The 18946-nt window shown below is 43.2% G+C and overlaps 1 protein-coding gene across 6 annotated transcripts in view; it reads right to left on the reverse strand.

Moving 5' to 3' along the window:
- The window catches only part of DDX3X (DEAD-box helicase 3 X-linked), a 33393-nt gene extending 14451 nt beyond the window's left edge, over window positions 1–18942 (reverse strand). Inside the window, exons 1-9 of one of the 6 annotated variants that reach the window (XM_050936536.1) lie at window positions 18798–18942; window positions 16458–16512; window positions 14929–14979; window positions 11970–12029; window positions 9462–9596; window positions 7084–7207; window positions 5446–5607; window positions 5255–5354; window positions 1275–1410 (exon numbers count right to left, since the gene is read on the reverse strand). In XM_050936536.1, coding sequence (XP_050792493.1) covers window positions 1275–1410; window positions 5255–5354; window positions 5446–5607; window positions 7084–7207; window positions 9462–9596; window positions 11970–12029; window positions 14929–14979; window positions 16458–16512; window positions 18798–18842 — 868 coding nt within the window. In that variant the 5' untranslated portion in view covers window positions 18843–18942. The remainder of the gene's footprint in view (window positions 1–1274; window positions 1411–5254; window positions 5355–5445; window positions 5608–7083; window positions 7208–9461; window positions 9597–11969; window positions 12030–14928; window positions 14980–16457; window positions 16513–18797) is intronic. The other 5 variants (XM_050936537.1, XM_050936538.1, XM_050936539.1 and 2 more) reach the window with 5 other exon arrangements.
- Window positions 18943–18946: the final 4 nt, after the last annotated feature.

Genomic DNA, 18946 nt, shown 5'->3' on the forward strand with positions numbered 1-18946 from the left:
CCGGGGTGGAAGGCGGATCTTGAAGTGGGCTTAACAACTCAGCCCTCATGGGTCTTTGCTCTTCTCCAGCCTTCTCCTTCCCTTTATGGGACACAGGAGAACATCCCCTCCCAGCCTCTTTGCTTTTTAGCCAGTAGCAGGGGATGGGGCTTAGTGCTGGTCTGAGCCTGGTGTCAGCAGTGTGCTCTGCAACGAAGCTGCAATGCTAGGAGCAGAACCCAATCTGGTTGGCTCTGAGGCTGGAGTAAGGGCCGACTCTAATGAGTGCTCTGAGACAAATATCTCACTCCTTTTTGTTCTGTGGTCTGAAGTTCTTGCATGTGTGACACTCATCACTAATGTTGGTTTCCCCTAAGCGTTTCAAACAGCTTCTATGGTAATCACTGACTAGCAAGGGTTTCTTGCAACAGGCACATTTGAAGCCCAGGGACCAGGGCATGCTCTGTCCTTAGGCTAAGTATCATTGGGAGTAAAACACTAAATCCACAGTAAGGCAATGAAAATTTCTAACTATATACAGGAAGTTCTCAGCTGTGCCTAGCTGTGACAAGTAAGCTTAGAGAGGCAAGGAGATGTTCCAGCATGGTCACTGGCAATAAGAAGGAATAGAAGGTGGAGGGAGCAGGTGATGTGCCTTATACCGATGCATATGCATGCCACTCCAGCGGGCATCAGAGCCGGGTCCCCTATGGATACCACTGAGGGGGGGGAGAAAAAAAAACTTCTTGCACAAGTGCCTGTGGCAAGCACACATACACCTACAATGGACAACATGAGCAAACACTTGAAGAACCAGGAACTCAAGGCTGAGTCAAGGCAGACAATTTTACCCCCATCCCCACATCTTTCCCTACATTGAGTTAATATTGATCTCACTTGGGCCAAAGGAACACTATAAAAATACAGCAATTGTCTGAAATGGCAGAAGCAACCATATTCTGCCTTAAGGTATGTACTAAAGCCCTAAAAATGCTGTATTCTAAGTCCTAAGAAGCACCTAGCATCCACAGAGGAGGCATGACAAGTAAGTTACCCTCACCTCTATAACTGGTCAATCCAGATTTTGTGCTAGTGTGTTGTTCTTGCTCTAAGGATAGCAAGCTATAGTTCCCAGTATGAAGGAAACGCAGGAGCACTAAGTTTGTCTGTCATGAGCAGTTGCTTCCTTTCCTATTAGTTATCATCTGCAGCTTGAGGATTTGATCAATTCCCATCTCCATTTCAAGCTGAACTGGAAAGTCAGTATTGTTATAGGTGCAAGGTCAAAAACCTACCTGTCTGGGCACAGGCCATCAAATCTCTCTTGTCCTTGATGATAGGTATAGCATGTTTCTGAACGGGAGTAGGACGGGTGTAGCGAGTGAGCTCAATGTTGCCCATGATAATTTCTCCCATGTCAAGGTCACTGAACTGTAACAGACATTAGGGGGTGGAGGGGAGAAGTTAGTGGGGGATTGACTTCAGAACCTTCTCACTGAAAAAAAAAATATAGCTCAGCTCAAGTGACTCATGTATCCATAGGATTAATCTGCTCAGTACATGTACACAAAAAAATTTAACAGATTTTAAACCTGAATATTAAAAAACCCCATGTATTTGGTTCTTCTTTGTTTATGTATAAGCAGCATAAAAAGTTTAATACCAAGTAGAAGGCTCATATCAGAAGTCAGGCTTCCAAGCAAATGAGACCTATGCATAAAACCACAGAACTAGTGGTCTCCGTATGTGACATCCCATCTAAAAATTCTCTCCTATAAAAAACCCACCCATGCATGCACCCCTCATCCCTACAACTGAAGCAAGAGCAAGCTCTTGCACCAATTCTATAGACCAAGATATCCTCCAATAAAACATTTCAGGCTTTCAAGTTGCCAAAAAACCATTAGCCAGTAGCAGAAGAGCATCACTAGGTTCCTTCTCTACTCCTTTCCCATGAAATCTGTCTTTAAAGTACTGCAGTGGTCCTTAATTCAGTTTAATCTTGCACAATAAACCAGTGTGTTAAACTGAGAAACCTGCAAGTCATAATCAGTTCATCATAAAGAGAGATGCCAGAAACACAGTCACTAATCAGATACAGAAAAAATGTATTAGTGGTCTCAAAGCACTTGTGGACTGACTACATAGCAGGTCTCCTGATCACGGCATATGGCAGGCCATCACGTGCTGAGAACAACCAAAGTCATCTGTTATGACAAAGCATTTACACTGCAGGTTGCCTGACAAAAAACCCAGAAAGCTGTGTTTAAGCAGTATCCAGAAAGCAGTGTTCACCTGTTGCTGCCCTATTTCAGAGCAGAATTTATCTGTACAGTAACTGAAGTTAGAGATGTTTTGTCCCTATGGGTGGTCCATTACAGGATGCCTGCACCCATGCACTCTTGATCAGAGAGTGCAGTCAGCAGTACCCACAGGTCCAGACCTGTGACCTTTACATACTTGTGCCCTGATGCAAAAGGCATCTAGAGAGGAGCAGATCTGCCACCACTTCAATTCCTTCTCAGCCACAAAGCTCAATATGGCACCTGTACAGTAACAGGAGCTACTAGAGATAAGTAACCTGAGGTGTCGCAATGGCTGCTTCACTGTAGTAGTCTCCCAAGCAGTAACTTCTGGACATCCCCTAAAGGAGTTCTAAGGAAAGACTCATGAATCCAACCCATGCCCTTCCTGGCTTGTGAATGGGTCATGAACAGCTGATTCAGAGGAGGAACCTTCTGTTCCTCCTTCAAAAAACATACAATATTCTGACCAACAAAGTAACCCAACCTGCATATTTCAATTCTAGCCAGCTACTGCCTACTGTCAAAACCCTCATTCCAGAGCAAGCTCAGAGAAATGAGCAACAGGTCAACTACAAGCTCATCCAACTGAAGACACTAGACCCAGCACAATCTGGATTCAGGCCAGGACATGGAACTGAAACAGCTTTAGAGAATTAGTGCCACTTTCAGTCAGATACAGGACAGACACCCATTCTCATGGGTCTCTTTGTAGCATTCAATACAGCTGTCTAACTAGAGGTGGCAAGAGTCCAGGGTAATGCACTAAAGTGGCCTGAGTCCTTTCTGGAGGCATCCAGCTAAAGAGAAGTGATGGAAACTGCACCTGCACCACTAGAACCTTTGCTTGCAGGGCTCCACAAAGACGAATTCTCTGGTTTTCAGTATCAACAGTTAACAGGTTAACTGTAAGATCACATGGACTCAACTACCTATCCTTCAGCACACAACACAAGCACCACCAAGATGGCCCAGTGCTCGGATGAAGCTGACCTTGGTAAAACAGGTGATGCTGGTGGGCAGAGAACTATTGAGTTCACAACCATGGTACAGATTTCAAGTTCACATTCACAACTGGTCAGTTCAGTCTGAGGAGTGCACTTGGATTCCTTTGGACACTGTTTCACATCACAATAGCCACAAGTAATGCTTTTATAATCTCCAGCTGGCCAAGAGACTATCCCATCACAGTGAAGACCTGGCCTCAGTCATTCATGCCTTTGTCACCTCTCAGCTGGACTACAGCAATATACTATACCTGGGCATGAAAACACTTCACTTTGTAAACTCTGGCTAGTATAAACACAGCAGCTCATCACCTCAGCAACACACGCTACTATGAGCACATCACACCTGTCCACTCTAAGTTGGCTTCCCATAAAATTTTGGATCAAGTTCTAGGTCTGTCCTTATCCTCATAGCACTCTTTGGTCTGGGCCAGCAGTTTGCAAAAGGTGGGGGTCAAGAGCCCAAAATGTCTGCACTGCATTTTAATAGGGTAACCAGGGCCAGCATTAGACTTGGCTGGGACTCAGGCTCTGACCCCCTCCCCAGTCATGTAGTAACTGTTGTCAGAAGGAGACTGCAGTGCAATGAAGTTTGAGAACACCTGGTGTAGGCCCAGGATACCTAAAGACAGTCTAAAGTTACAACTAAGACTGTGCCTGAGGAGCAAAGTTGTTAATGTACTCCTGGTGGAGTTCTGCACCACTGCTCACTGACAGAATTCACATCCTCACAGAAAAGAGACTGACTGGGAAGCACAGGGAAGCCCCAAGATCAGTCATGTGCTCCTCCAAAGCAGCACAGGTATTTGTTTGGGCACCTGGAGCAGCAGCAGAAAGGTAAATCATCAACTGGGGGTGGTGGGTGTGTGAGGGAGAAGAGAGACTCCAGCCAGTGGCTCCTACCCTACACCAGGCTCTGTCCCAGTTGGCCAGGACAAGACTTCCCTGGGTCAGACGCCCTCAGAAAGCAACCCAGCAGCACGAAGCACTGCTCCACACCCACCAAACCACCCCCTGCACTGCCCCAATAAGCATCCCACACCCAGATCCCCAAAACAGCTGAACCTATACCGCCACCCAACCAACCCCCAGCACCTGGACACCCCCTGTGCAGCATCCCATTGCCCCTGCATCCAGAACCTCCCCCAATAAGCCTGTGCATCCATATCCCCCACTGAGCTGCCCACACCCAGAACCCTCTCACCCACACTAGGATCCTGCTGAGCTGAGCTTGTTTGCCCATACCTGGTGTGGAGGGGCAGGCCCTTGTGTTGTGTCAGGTTTGGGTGCAGCCCCACCGCTGAGTTGGGAGGGGAAGGAGGAACAGTTGCAAAGTGCTCCCACTGCCCTGCTGGAGCCTCCACATTTTATTTGACAAATAAAATTTGCATAATTTTAAAATATTGTGTATAGAATTTGAGTGCAGATTTCCTTCAGGAGTACACAATGGAATTCTCAATGAGAAAAAAGTCTGCATAAGAAACAAGGTCTTCTCCATGGGTGAAGAGACATTAGAATGAAGTCTGAGGAACTGAGGGCCATAAACCTCACCACCTTCTACTCCAAGTGCAAGGTGCATTTCTTTAACCTTATCTACTATAAGCACATTGCAAAAGGTTTAACACAAAAAAACCAAAAATTTACAAGACAGTTCAACACATATGCTTCTCTCTGGGTAAAATCTTTTCAGCTGCACACCTATGATGTAGCTATTGAAGTAACATAAGGGAAGCTGTCAAACAAGTGAATCTCACCATTCATAGTTTGCTTACCAACTGTTCTGTCATGCTTTCTGATTCACTAAAGTATGGTGGATCCATTATATAATCAGGAAGAAAAAAGTTGCTGGACATAGTTTAAGCATTAGAGGCACCAAATCTCAGATTCATCAGGTTTCTCTTGTAAGTTTACTTGGTATACAGCAACTGAAAATCTAGATTCGTTATTAAAAATGAATAAGCTTACACTTTCAATATGTGGAGGACAGTTGCTGCCTGTTGCCTCAACGGGAATGTCATCATATTTCTCAAAGTTAATGCCTGTATTGCCTCCGGAGAAGAGCTCTCTGAAAGAAGATGATAGAAGACATCCGTATTCTAGTAGTTAACCTAGATTTGATTAGCATGCAGATATCTAAATGAAGTTAAGTTACTCACTGTTCCATACGATCACTTGGTGGAAGTGGTTTTGACCAGTCATCTTCATCTGACTTTTCAGACCAGCGACTATTTCCACCACGGTCAAATCTGCCAAAGCCACCCCTATCACCACGACTGCCAATACTATCATAGTCACCGCCTCTTCCACGATCCTCAAATCTAAACAAAAAACCTATTTTAAAATCTAGCTCAACAAGGGTGGTTGTCTGACATGCAAACTGAGGCCCATTATGTTTAACTGCATATTAATTCCACACATTAGGTAAAATATAAAGTGTTTATTCCAAATCTGGAATCAAATTCAACAAAGCAGGGCCCTGCCCATTGAGCTGGTGTACATTACATATACTTTGTTCGGTTAGTGACTAATGTTTTAGGGGAAAAACAGTGCTGCTTCATACATTAACTGCTCAATTGTAAACTAGAGCATGGATAAGCCTAATAATCCAAATAGGAAGCTAACTAGTTATAGGAGTTAACAGTATTTTAAAAAAATTCTGTTACTTAGGAAGTTTTAAGTTGAGAGAAACTGACATTTACCTGTAGAATGGCAATTCAGAATTCTCCCTTTTACATGTGTTTGAATTACAGGTTTTAGTGGACACCCATTCTAGAAAGGTGACAGTTTTGTACAAAGGGGAGGCACATGCAGCAATGTTAATTCATTGACTACTTTATAGTAAAAATTCACAACTGGCAAGTTTTACTTGCTCCTATATTTTATTGTTAATACAAATGGAAATTTTCTGAACAAGTACACTTGGCCCTTTGTCATGTCAATGACTGCATTATACAGGCATGCTCCCCCTTTGTAAAATGGGCTTTGGATAAAAGGTAGAAAAGAGTCCTTACCTGGGTTGTGTTTAGTTTTAGGCCTGGTAAACCATGTTTGAGAAAATTCAGGATACAGGACTAACGAGGCGAAAAAGGTCATTCTCACCACACTTGTGCATACAAACATGAGGTGTTTAGAACTGACCAAATAAAGGGAGAGAACCTGCAAGAGTCTTACCCAATTGTTTTATTAAATTCACTCAGATTTTGTTCTCAAGTACACTTTTGATGAGGAAAAAATGTTGAGAGCATTCTATCTTCAATTTTGTCATTTTACATTAATCACTTGCTCCCAATAAACTAGTAAGTGTTCACCTGTGATGCAAGCATCCTATTGCCATTCCACAGAACTCCAAGGTCATTAGCTAGTCCAAAGACTCAAACCAATTCACTCAGTGTTTCTCAACCTTTGTGCCGGCAACCCCCTACCTTAAACTTGGTGTTTCAGCTGCCCTGCAGCATGGGGCTCCCAGAATCAGATGCCTCACGGGGTTGAAACCACATAATTTAGTTTTGTGGGGCCCTAGGCAACTGCCCTGCTTCTTACCCACTAATACCAGCCCTGCTTATGACCCCTAGGTTGAGAAACACTGCTTTAAGTTATTTACAATACTGCCTATTCTGAAAGACTAGTTTTCCAAGCAGGGTTCTCATTCTGCTGCCCCAAATTACTAAATAGCCCTGTTTCCACGTCATATGGAGAACTGACGCTAGAGTGAAGCAAGATCATAGTTCTACCATAAAACTTTAGTGCTGATGTAACAGTTAGTTTTGCACTGCATGGAGCAAGAAGATACTAACCTTCCTCCTCTTGACCCATTCCCACGTTCACTAAAGAAGCTCGATTTTCCCCCACGGTCACTCCGAGCACCAAAGCTGCTGTATGCATCCTTGTCTCTACCAGAATTCCACCCACTGTCAAATCCTAGACATGGAAAGAAAAGGGTTACTTTTCTAGTCATAAGAGTCAGTAAGTCTCTGTTCAGGGTAACAAACCAATTTTAACAAGCAAAAGACTCAGTTCAATCTAAAGCCACCATGAAGGTGCACATGGGTTAGGAGCTAGCCAAAAGGTAAACTCCAACAGAGTGCATTCTCCCTACCCCCACACTTTATTATTAGAGTGATTAGAACAGGAGATGGATTTCAGACACGTGGCTAGCTATACTCATGCAGTTAGTACTGTACAACTTTCCAATATTCTATGAAATGACAGGTCAAGCAATAGATTCACATTTTAGAGTCCAACTATGCAGTTATTTAAATCTACACTACTTAACTACATAAAACAAGGACTTCGTACAAGGATAGCCAAACTGGCTTGTGAGCCACATGTGGCTCTTACCATTAAAGTGCAGCTTTGAACACTTCCCCTTCTCCCCCCCCCCCGCCCCCCCACAAATTCTCCACCTACCAGACCTGGGGGAGAGGAAGCTTAGGACCTCTGCCTTGCAGCAGGGTGGGGGGGATTGGGACTTCTGTCCATTGGGGGGGTGGGTCTTGGAGCTTCAGCCCTGTGGGGTGCACCTGCCAAGGCTTGGGGCTGTAGCAGGAGCAGGGCTGAAGCCCTGAGCCCTGTCAGGTGCATCCTTGGCTCTTTAACTTCTGAGACTGTCATATGCGGCTTGGAGGGTCAGTAAATGTGGCTACCTCAACTTAGTATAAAATAGTCTCAGCATGTTGTGCTCATAACCTGAATTGCACCCAAACTGCTGCAATTAAAAAACCCAATCTAAAGCACACTGAGCTCTAATTTACTAGTCTAATCATATTCTGGGAAGGAATGTCCATGGGCACTTAATGAAGCCACTTTTCACCATACCCCAGCCATAGTATCTTGTTTCTTAGAATTTCATAGTACTCCAAATAATGACAAGACACCAATGACTGGCTCAATTGCTATGTTAGCCTACATGGTTAAAAACTGAAACTATAGCAAACTGCTACCCGTGAAAAGTCTAACTTTCAAGCTGGAGAATCAAGCTGCTCCCCCTCCCCCTTCATAAATCTGAGCTCCAGCCTCCTTTGGCTGCTGAACAGAAGAACAAGTTTCTCCAACCCCTACAAGAAAAGCAGGCAAAGCTCCCCAGCTCCCACCCAAAACTGAAGGGTCACTACATCTGTGTAAGATTGTATTTTTGCATCCAGAAGTTCTGAAATTGATTATCCTGCTCTCGAAGGCTCATTCAAAAGAGACCCTACATGTTGCATAATATAGACTGTCCCTATCCTTCTTTGCTTACCTGTTTTGAGATGGGAAATGAAATACTAAGCCAAACAACTCCCCTTTCCTACAACCACACCAGGAGGGTTCAAAATGAGATACCTAAGATGGGACCACAAATGCTAAAGACAGATTTACATATGTATGGAGTCGTTATCACAAAAACTTTAACTCTGTCCTTAGTTATATGTAATTTAGAGTGACTAAAAGCACTTACTGACACTTGAATTGGTTTTGATTTGGGAAAAGTTTTAGGACCATATTTGCATTTTGGCAACCCAACCTGCAGTCTAACATGAAAATCCTTTATTAGCAAGGGAGTGCCTGTTTTAAGGCATCCCTTACACACAAGCAACTCTAAAAAAAGTGGTAGAGTACTCATTTTGTGGGTGCTTTCCAAGGGCAAAAGTTCAGAATCTGATGTTTTGATTACTCAAACTGAGCAAGAAGACTTGTTTGTAGTTACAGCACTGGACTGGGAACCAGGAAATCCGTTTTATTCCTTAAAGTATAGACTTCCTGTATGACCTTGGACGAGTCACTTTGGTTGCATTACTCGTTTTAGACTGTAGCAGACTCCCACCTTTCGTATTCTCCGTTTACAGTGTAAACTCTTCAAAAACAGACCTTCTATCCATGTATAATATAGCAGCAAACATAATGGCACCCCAATTTCAGTTAAGGCCTGTAAGCCCCATTTCTTGAATCCTGGTAGGTGAAGACGGGCAACTCAGCACTAAACCAGTACCATGTGCACTAATAAGTCCAACTTCATAAGCCACTAGCATTCATGTGCTATCTCAGTTTCACAGGCTACAAATTTAAACCAAACTGAAACTTTCTGGAGGAAAAACTGTTCTCTAGTTGTTACAATAGAGTAGTTGTCTTCTCTCCACACCAAATTGCTGGAGTGCTGTTGGCTGAAAGGAACGAGTTTAACAGTCCCCTCGCCCACCTCTGTTGTCATGTCCAGATCCTCCTCTAGATCCAAACCCATTGCGATCACGATCATAGCCATTCATCCGGCTGTCTCGGTCATAGCCATTCATATAGCCATTACCTCCGCGACCAGAGTCCCAGTTGGGGGAATCTTTGGCAGAGAATAAAAAGTGAAACAATTAAGGAAAAAAGTAACTCATGCCAGTGAGCAGTTTGCAAGCTCCATAGCACCAATCCAGAGGTGGTGTAACCTTTAGTGCCAGAATGCAAAAAGCTGCAGCAATACAGAATCCTTCCAAAGGCAGGGGATCCTTTTAGGTCCCTATCCTTAACTGGAGCTACAGACCACTTTATTGGGAAGGATCCATGGCAAGAACAGTTTCTCTAGTTTACTAAATAAACATTGTGAACAAACTGTTAACTCTTATGGAGAAGAGACTCCAAACTCAGCCAAAACCAAATCTGAGTTTGTTGAAAAGATTCCTCTGAAAGCTAGTTTAGTTAGATAGGTCAGATAGTGTTACTGAAACATCAAGAGTATCCTGTGCGCTATGGTTATTGCCATACTATAAGTTGATGGAGCCTACTGCAAGAACTCTGGGTAGTTGAGAATAGCTCTAGTACTTCATATGAAGGTAACTGAAATAGCAATTGAGGGAGATTTAAGATTCTCCTCTCCAACCTTTTATCTGCTCCTTAGTTAACAGGTTAGAATAAACCAAGCCATCAGGCTTCCTTTAAGAGTCAGGAAAGCCAGATTTTAGTATGTTTTTCACTTGAAGACAGTTACACAGGATGAACTAAGAATTTTGGACTATTGTGTAGTATACTGTGCCACATAAGCAAAGCCTGTTAGTCAGGCAAGCCTTACTAGCAATGCAGTATTGGAAGACAAGTCATAGTAAGAACTGGTTTTAAGAAAGCAGAAGAGATGTGGTTAGCAATGAATCAATGACTGGGTCCAGAGAGTTAATGGCTGCATTTCTGGAGAGGTCTCAATTGCTATGTTAAGATTTCACTGGTACAGAAAGGAACAGATCCCAAGAGGTGAAGATTGATATCCTCATTTCATATAGTGAATGACCCAGCAAGATACAGGCACAGTGAATTAGTTTCAGCAAGGTTTAGATCTAGTGTCAGCACACAAAGCTGTGCCCGTTTTAAAAGTCAGTCCAGCTTTCAGTTAAAGTAGCACAGCTTTGTTTCAACCAGGCCTTAGTAAAGGAGGCACGCAGCCACTCAAAGACAAACATTTATACCAAGGCAGTCAACACCATAGTAGAGAAAGTAGTATTTAGAGTGAGTCTTCAGTCTGAGTGAACTGTAATCTTAAATTTGTGAAGGCAAACAGAACAGATTACAAGCTTAAGGAACAAACTGTGCCATTAACTAGCAACAACTAGGAGACAGTATTTTTAACTGTGAACTGCACTACTGATGAAATAAAACATGGCAAGCAACATACAAGATTTTACCAAGTGTCATTTATACCCATGCAAGTGTTCAAGTTAGACTGCACACACTTTCCTCTGCATGAGCAAGTGCAACTCAAATAAGCCAGTGGAAGTCAATTTTAACTGAGACTCATTATGCATGATCATTTTTATCTGTTTCCAAATATGGAGAACTCTTAAACCATGGTGCAAATAGAACTGCAATGTTTGTTAAAATAAAAGTATGATGCGAGTTGACTTATCCTGCAAGTGTTTGTCAAGACCTTGGCTTTATAGCCATTTACTGGTAATCTTTGCCAAAGTCATTTTACTAGGCTTTCACCATAAGCGGAAGGGCAGCCTTTCATCCCCTCATGTCTATTGAGGCAATGTGGTCTGGCAGTAAAGTTCTAGAGAAAGCTATGCTAGAAGTTGTAATAGGGTATAGTGGTCAAAGGCCAGGCCAGGCGGGGGCAGGGGGAAGACAACAAACCCCAACCAACCTTGTTTTCAAACCAATTCTTCATCCATCTGGGGTGATTACACCATCCATGGTGATTAAATGCAGAATGCTACTGGCTCAGCTGATTTGGCTAAGAGCACAACTACCCTAAGGATAAGTCTAAGGGTGCAATTTCTTACCAGTGTAGCCCTATGGTACTACTGAAAAGCAAGAATTCATCCATACTCATGTCTTTCTACTGCTTTAGAGTTGGTATAAAAGGTTACTTACTATTAACTATAGCCCATGAACAAATGGCCAGCATTGAAATGCTGTGTTTTGGAAGCTTGCTTGGATATCAGATACATGTACTTTCTTAATATAAGCTCACTATAAGATTCTACAGACCTAAGCTATATTTGACTACCTTAAAGTGTTACATAAAAACATTTTAAGCCAAGCAGCAGCTAGTATACATATCTCCAGAACAGCTGAAATGCAGTCAGAAAGGATAATTGCCAATTTAAAACGGAAAAAATTGCAAACTCAAACATCGCTTGTTAGTTCATTGAGTCACTGCTGTATAGCCAGTTTCAACTCATGCTATAGAATAGCATAGTTATACATCAGCGCACTGATATTGACTTACAGCTTCTTGATGGTGGCCCTGAATTGGAATAGTAGTTTTTCATGTAGCTACAGATATTTCCTGTCATAAAGAGAGCCATGAAAACTCCAGGGATATAGCAGAGTCAAAACCAAAAGGCTTAAAGAAAGTTCAAGACCAAATGTATTCTATGCTCTCTCTAATCAGGCACAGTTCCATCAACCTGATGATCAAAGAGGCATTATAGAGAAGCTAAATGTACAGAGATGAAATTTAAGTGCCTAGTATAGCTACAAAAGAATGGGAAAAAAGATTTCCCTAGAGGACAGACAAAATTCTACAAGTTAAAGGATTTTGTTTTCTCCCAATCATGCCATATAGAAAATGGTTGGCACATTCATGAGTCAGCTGAACAGTACAGCATCTCATTTCATCCAGTAAGACTGAACAATGATTTAGCCAGTTAGTGAAATGTAAACCCTATTAAAGGAAGATTTACCATTGGTCCTTAAGTATCATCATCTTGGGCCAGCAAGCATTTGAATCACTTCCACTTCAGAATTACTTGAACACTCTGCCTACTCTACCTTTCAAGGAATGGGTAAATCAAAGGGTTCTACTGCAAGTGAAGCAAGATGGTCTCCATAGGCAGTTCAGAAAAGGATTAAATATATACCCACATTAGAAATAAGGGAAATAGAGAAGCAGCTCTCTTCTACCCCACAACATGGCCTTGGATCCACAGCACCAGGCTTCTCCCATCAGTAACTGCATCCTGAAGAGTCTTCCTCCAAAGAAATATGGTATAGAAGCTACTTTTTTTTTATAATAATCTTGGAGGCAGACTAGAGCATTTCCCGCCATCTGTAATAAGCTAAAGCAGTGGCATCCCCATAATCTCAGGGCTATGCCATAGGTAAATTTGGAAAGTTGTGGGCTAAAGGAAAAACATCCATAAACAATGCCAATGCGATTTAGAATGAGTTACCATGCATTGAAAGGGGAAATAGCAGCAGCACTTTGGCTCCACATTCCTGTAGATGAGCAGTCAGTGAGGTTTGGAACTTCACTCTACAGGTCTGGCCCATTCTATCACTTATTATTCCATTATTTGTATGCAACATTTTCAATTTAAACATGAACTAAATTTTTTTCCCAGACCCTTCTTAAGCTGCAAAGGCTCTATACATTCCAGCATGTTCAACTAAAACAGGCTGACATTGTGCTGCTTTAGGCAATACCTACCTAAGGAAAAAAGGTGTATTTTCATGTTAAGATAAGGCTAGTTATAGTATGGAGGGGTATGCTTCAACAGCCACAAACCTGGAGATGAGCAAGTGCTTTGCTCAACAGTTTTAATATTGAATTTTTAGAAGTGCCTGCAAGCAGAATAAAAGTTTATGGTTTGTGCTAAATGGCTCCAGAAGTACTAGGTTGAAAAGGTCAAATTAGTTTCCATTTCAGTATCTCCAAATATCAACTGGTGCCATTATCCCAGGAATACTAGTGTTTTAGACTAGATCTTATGTTAAGTGAATTAATACAGGGATCTCAATTAAGAGTTCATTAAGTAGATAAAAATTGCTAAAGTTACATTAATTCTAAGATGCTTTATGTGCTTTAACTAGTCAAGATTTAATAAAATCTATTTTAAGGCATACTCTTAAAATTAAAGAGTAACCGAATACACAGAAGCAGTTTCTTGGATTACAGTGGTGGTTATGCTAAATTTAGAAAAATATTTGATTCAAGCTAGTCAGTCTTCTTTCCACTAGCAAGTTGCATTAATTAATTAATGCAACAGCTGATTGACACTTTTCAGTAATACCCATTGCCATGTACTGTAGTTTTAGCTGCCCAATTCTAACTATTGGGCTGTCATTTTTGACAAGGGATTGTGCCATGTTTGTTCCACCCATTCAGTGCATATCATGTCCGCACACTCCTGCAACAGTGTGCTAATACCACTCACTGAGCTATCTGAAGGCCTTACCTCTTTCAGACTCACTAAGAGGGAAAAGGAAGGAATTAAGGATTCCCCCTACTATGTATTACATTGACAGGGATGTAATTTCTACCCTCCCTCCCAAACTGAACTGTTCATAGACCAGGTAAAGATCAGACAGCTCCATTTTATCTGATGTAAGACTCATGATTTTATTCTAAAGTAAGCAGCCCCCTCATAACCCATATATAAACCACAGTTTCTCATATATTACATGTTTCCCTACAGCAGCAGGAAACACATTTGCAGTTTTGGGCCATAGGAAAAGGACACGGGTACTGGTTATATTGCACTGCTGCTACTGCCTATGGATTATTCTTTTTATAAAAAAAGACATTACACAGAATCTTAACTGAAGTGTACCAGAATCATTTTTACTACTCAATGCCAGCCAGCAACAGTATGAATGTTATCAATCTCCAGTATAGGGTATTGAGGCATGCCTCCTATCCATAGGAAAATGGATCCAGACTGTATACTTCCTCAGAAGTGACAGGAGTGAAGTTATCTCCAAAAATTAGTTTATCACACTGCACTCAAGATATCCTCACACTAGCACCAATGAGTGATTAGAACAGATATGGCTGACCCCAGATCACAACAAAACAATCATTTATTTTTAAGGTTAAGAGTCCATCTTGCTTCAACACTGTCATTTGATTATGACCTATGCAACCTGGAAGCCGATACAGTCTCAGGCTTGGTAGACACATCCTGCACAATATAATCAAGTGACAGTTCAACTACAGCCAAAGACAAATTTAGTGTATCACTAGCTTAAACAGCCAATGAAAGCCAAGGACTTTTATGACTATGTAAAGAACAATCTAGCAGTATGTATAGTCTCATTTACACTCTGAAGTAGTGTAAAATGTCAAAAATCTGAAATGCATCTCTTACTATGAGATAATTCAAGCATGATTGGTGCTTGCAGTTGTCCTTTACTGTATATTAGCATGAAGTAATGCCAACACATTAACAAAACAAAAAACATACCCTGTTTTGAAGGTTCTCTATTTCGTAAATGAGGAGGAATGTATCGACCTTCTAAAAAGAAAAAGAAAACACTAGTTAGTTTTGTTACAGAACCACATACAAATGTATAAGTAGCAACATCTGTTAAAAATCTGTCTTCTCCACCAAAAGTGTCTTTATTCTGAGCAAGATCTGGTTCAACTACCTGCCTCTTAAGGGACTCTTCATGCAAATACACCATCCCAATTAAGGCCCACAGAACCTGCCTCAATTCTAGAGGCTTCAAGAGCAGCCCAAGACAGTGCAGTTAGGACACAGACATGCGTGCTGTACACTGTTTCACAAGAAAGTGTTTGTCCACCTCTTCTATTCAACACAAAAGTGCTGTTTGGCCTCAGTCATCTATGTGCTTTATGCCTCCATAGCAGAGAACTGGTTGGTTCTCCAGTTTTCCTTGATCAGTGGAGTTTAGCACCATTTTGGCCAGCTAGATTTGACCCAAACCCTCTGACTTTCAACTTCTGAGTCCAAGGGTAGAGCTCAGTTTTAGCATGTCGACACTTCAGGAAGTCCTGACCTTACACAATAACATTTTAGAGGACTTTCCGTAGTAAATCCATTGAAATGCTTCTTGCTGGGCCTCCCCAATAGTGACCTTTCAGAAATGACATCTTGTTCCATCTCTTTAGGGAATATTGTTTATTTGGTGGGCTTCAGTATAGTATAGTAAGATACTCTACTTACCACCCGAGGATGCTCTCTATATAGCACTCCTAGTTTTAAGGAGCAAAGAAATTGATGCCACACAGCTTCGGCACTGCCTATAACACTACTTGAGCAACATCAGTCCCATACAGATACTTTCAGGAGATGCTGAGCTCTCTAAATATCTGAAGACAATCCACTATCCCCTTTCAGAGCACTAGCAGAAGACTACACCAAGATACCCTTGCTTCAAGTGAAAATCTTACAAAAGAATCAAATTTGAAATTCATACAATCAAAAGGAAGATTCCCCAACTGACACTACCTATATGAGGGCCTCAGTCCTGTGCTGCAGTAAAGAGCCTCCCAGAAATGTGATTTCCATATGCCGGAAGAAGCAATTCATGTCTTCAACCACTGTGAAAAGATGCCTACTGGGACGGTTTCTTGTCTTGCATAGGCAACTAAATCTGAGTTGAAGGGGCCCCCTCATGCAGCTTAGCTTCTAACTAAATGCCTGCTTCAAAGACTTACCTGGTGGGGAAGACCAGAACTAGTCTCAAACTTGGAGACCAGCTTCTATCAGGTTAAATCCTGAAGGATCTGAATAAGTTTTCCCTTTAAACAGGGAAGGAGTATTAACCCATACTACTCTACTCATTGATTCAATACATCCCCCCACCCCGTCCAATAGTCAACCCCTTTAGTTTCCCCCCCTTACATTAAGTCATTTTTAAATTAAGGCCCAGAAGTGAGTGGTGTTTTTCCAAAGCTGTACAAAACAAGCAACAGCTATATATCTGGATATAGCCAAAAGAGAACAGGTATATCAAATTATACACTTACTTGCTGTGCTTCCACCACTCTGAGAGTCTGAGGAATTCAGGTCTAGACCAGCAAACTACAAAAAAAATATAGCATTCATGTAGTTTGTATTAACACATTGCCATCGACTCATATTACGCATGGCCTTAGACACAGCCCAGTGACAATTCAATTTTTGAATGCTTTTATGCTCAAATGAAAGTGCACCACATTCAATGGCTGCTTGGTAACCAGAACCTCTCTCTCAGCACTTGCACTTCAATAGTTAAGATAATCAAATCAAGAACTCTAGTCATTTCCCTCTTATGCTACTAAATCTTCTTTTGGACCATAGAAACACTTTAGAAAAATGGTGCAAGGATGCTTCCTATAAGCAGTATGATCAAGGTTCCCAATACACAATTTTAAAAAGCATGATTGTTCCAGAAGTGGAAAGAGTATAGAACAGTCTTCAGACAAATAAAGTTTGATTTTTGTATAGTCACATAAGACGCCTGTCTTCCTTTTACTAAAAAAGCAGTATGGGGGTAGGAACCCACTGCTTTAGTAACACTTGCTAAGTGACTATAAGGCATAAAAATCTAGGCCTTAAGGTGTTTTTCTTATGATAAAAAGCCAGTAAGTTGAATTGAAAGATTCAAATATATTCAGTGAGTATGCAGCTTTCGATAATGGTACATCATTACATATGTTAATTTAGATATTAATCTGCCAGTATTTGTAGCTTCAATTTCACCTATATTAACACAGAGACAACAAAACCTTGTTATGATTACAAGGCAGGCTGTCACTTGCCAATAGTTGGCACAACTCCAGATTCAACTTGGAGTGGGGTTAGGTAGCCTACTAGTTGTACAAACCAACTACCATTTATAAAAAATTCTAGGGAATTACAGGACTAAGATTTTCTTGTAAAGGCTGAAGTGCCTCACAAACATGTCTACAAGTGGTCTCTGAAACTATGATTGTGTAAGATGATGGTTTTTGGCAGTGTGCCATCAACACTTAAATACAAAAACCTAAGCGGAAGAAACCTTCCGTGTGCACACTGTTCTTGCTGTCAACACTAACTTGTATAAGGGGGTGGGCGGATGTTTCTATTTAGGTAACAAATGCTCAACTCTCAACTTAAACAAAATTTGCTAATTTTTGCATTCCTATGAAAACAAAGTACACAGCATATGCGCTGTTAGTTTCAGAGGCATGGTGTTTAGACTTGCTGCCTACTGACACCACTGTTGTGCCAAGCAAGTGTCATTCCAATTCTGGGGAACGGGTCGGGGGAGAAGGTGACCAAGCGCAGATTTCTGTCCGATTCGAAGTTTCAATTGTATCCTTAACACAGCCTGCCATTTTAGGCTAATAATTATTGACAGGGAGAGGGGAGTCGCTGCAGCCGCTGTCCTGGCATTTCCTCTCGATCGAAGTAGGTCAGACAGCCGGTCCCCGCTCCGAGGAAACACGTGACCGGCCGCTGGATTAGCGGAGCGGCTGCTCCCTACAGCATCTGAAATCTCAGCCCGCAGCGCCTGCTGCAGCGCCGCACTGAGATGGCTGCCGCAGTGGTAAATGCCGGGGGGAGGGGAGCGGGTTCCCCGTCACAGCGACGCCCAGCGAGGGCCAGGCTCGGGGTAATGGGCGAGCGCGCGGCGCGAAGAGGCAGGACTCAGCTCCCCAGGCTACTTGCCCCGCTCAGGCACGTGGCCAGAGTCCCCAGCCCACCGCACCCCACGGATACGGGACACCGGGCTTCCCCCTAGCGCCTCGTTAGATGCGGCGGCCAGAGGCTCCGCCCGGCACGAGGCAGCGCGAAGCCGGGTCCGCCCGCGACACTCGCCGGCAGCGTGTAAGCTACGTTCCGGCTCAGCTGCGTCACTGCGGCCCGGGCAGGCAGGAGCGAGCGCGAGAACAAAGGAGTCTCCCCCCGCCCGTCCCGGAGCGCGCGAGACAAAGGCCCGGCCCAGCCCGCCGCCTGCCTCCGTCACACGCACAATGGCCGCCATTGTCCCCGCAGCCGTTCCTCGCAGCCGCCGCCAGGGGTCCCGGGCCTCGCACAAAAGCCGGGCTCGGGGCCTGCTCGCCAGGCCGCAGCGACACGCGCAGCCCGGCGGCCAGGAGAAACATCCACCCCTCGCCCGGGGCCTGCGATCGAGACCAACGCGGCGATTAGTCGCAAAACAACGGAAACTGCGCAACAATTAAATGCGCAAAAAGCCGGCGGGCGAGGGGGTTACACGGGGGAAAAAATCGCGGCACCCTCATTGAGAACTGATCCAGCCCGCCGGATTCACGGCAATCGTGACGCGATGCTGCCCCCCCCCCGCCACTATCGATTATCTCGCGGCCCCGGCGGTCCCTCACCTGCTGGTCTAGACTGAGGGCATTTTCCACCGCCACATGACTCATAACGAGAGATCGTCTCGGGAGGTCGCGCTCCGCGTCTAGAGAGTCGGATTCGCCGGGTCTCGAACTCGCCGCTGCTGCCGCTTGTTCTCCTCGAATCGTTTCGC

This window comes from Gopherus flavomarginatus, chromosome 1, assembly GCF_025201925.1.
Source record: "Gopherus flavomarginatus isolate rGopFla2 chromosome 1, rGopFla2.mat.asm, whole genome shotgun sequence".
Taxonomy (NCBI): domain Eukaryota; kingdom Metazoa; phylum Chordata; order Testudines; family Testudinidae; genus Gopherus; species Gopherus flavomarginatus.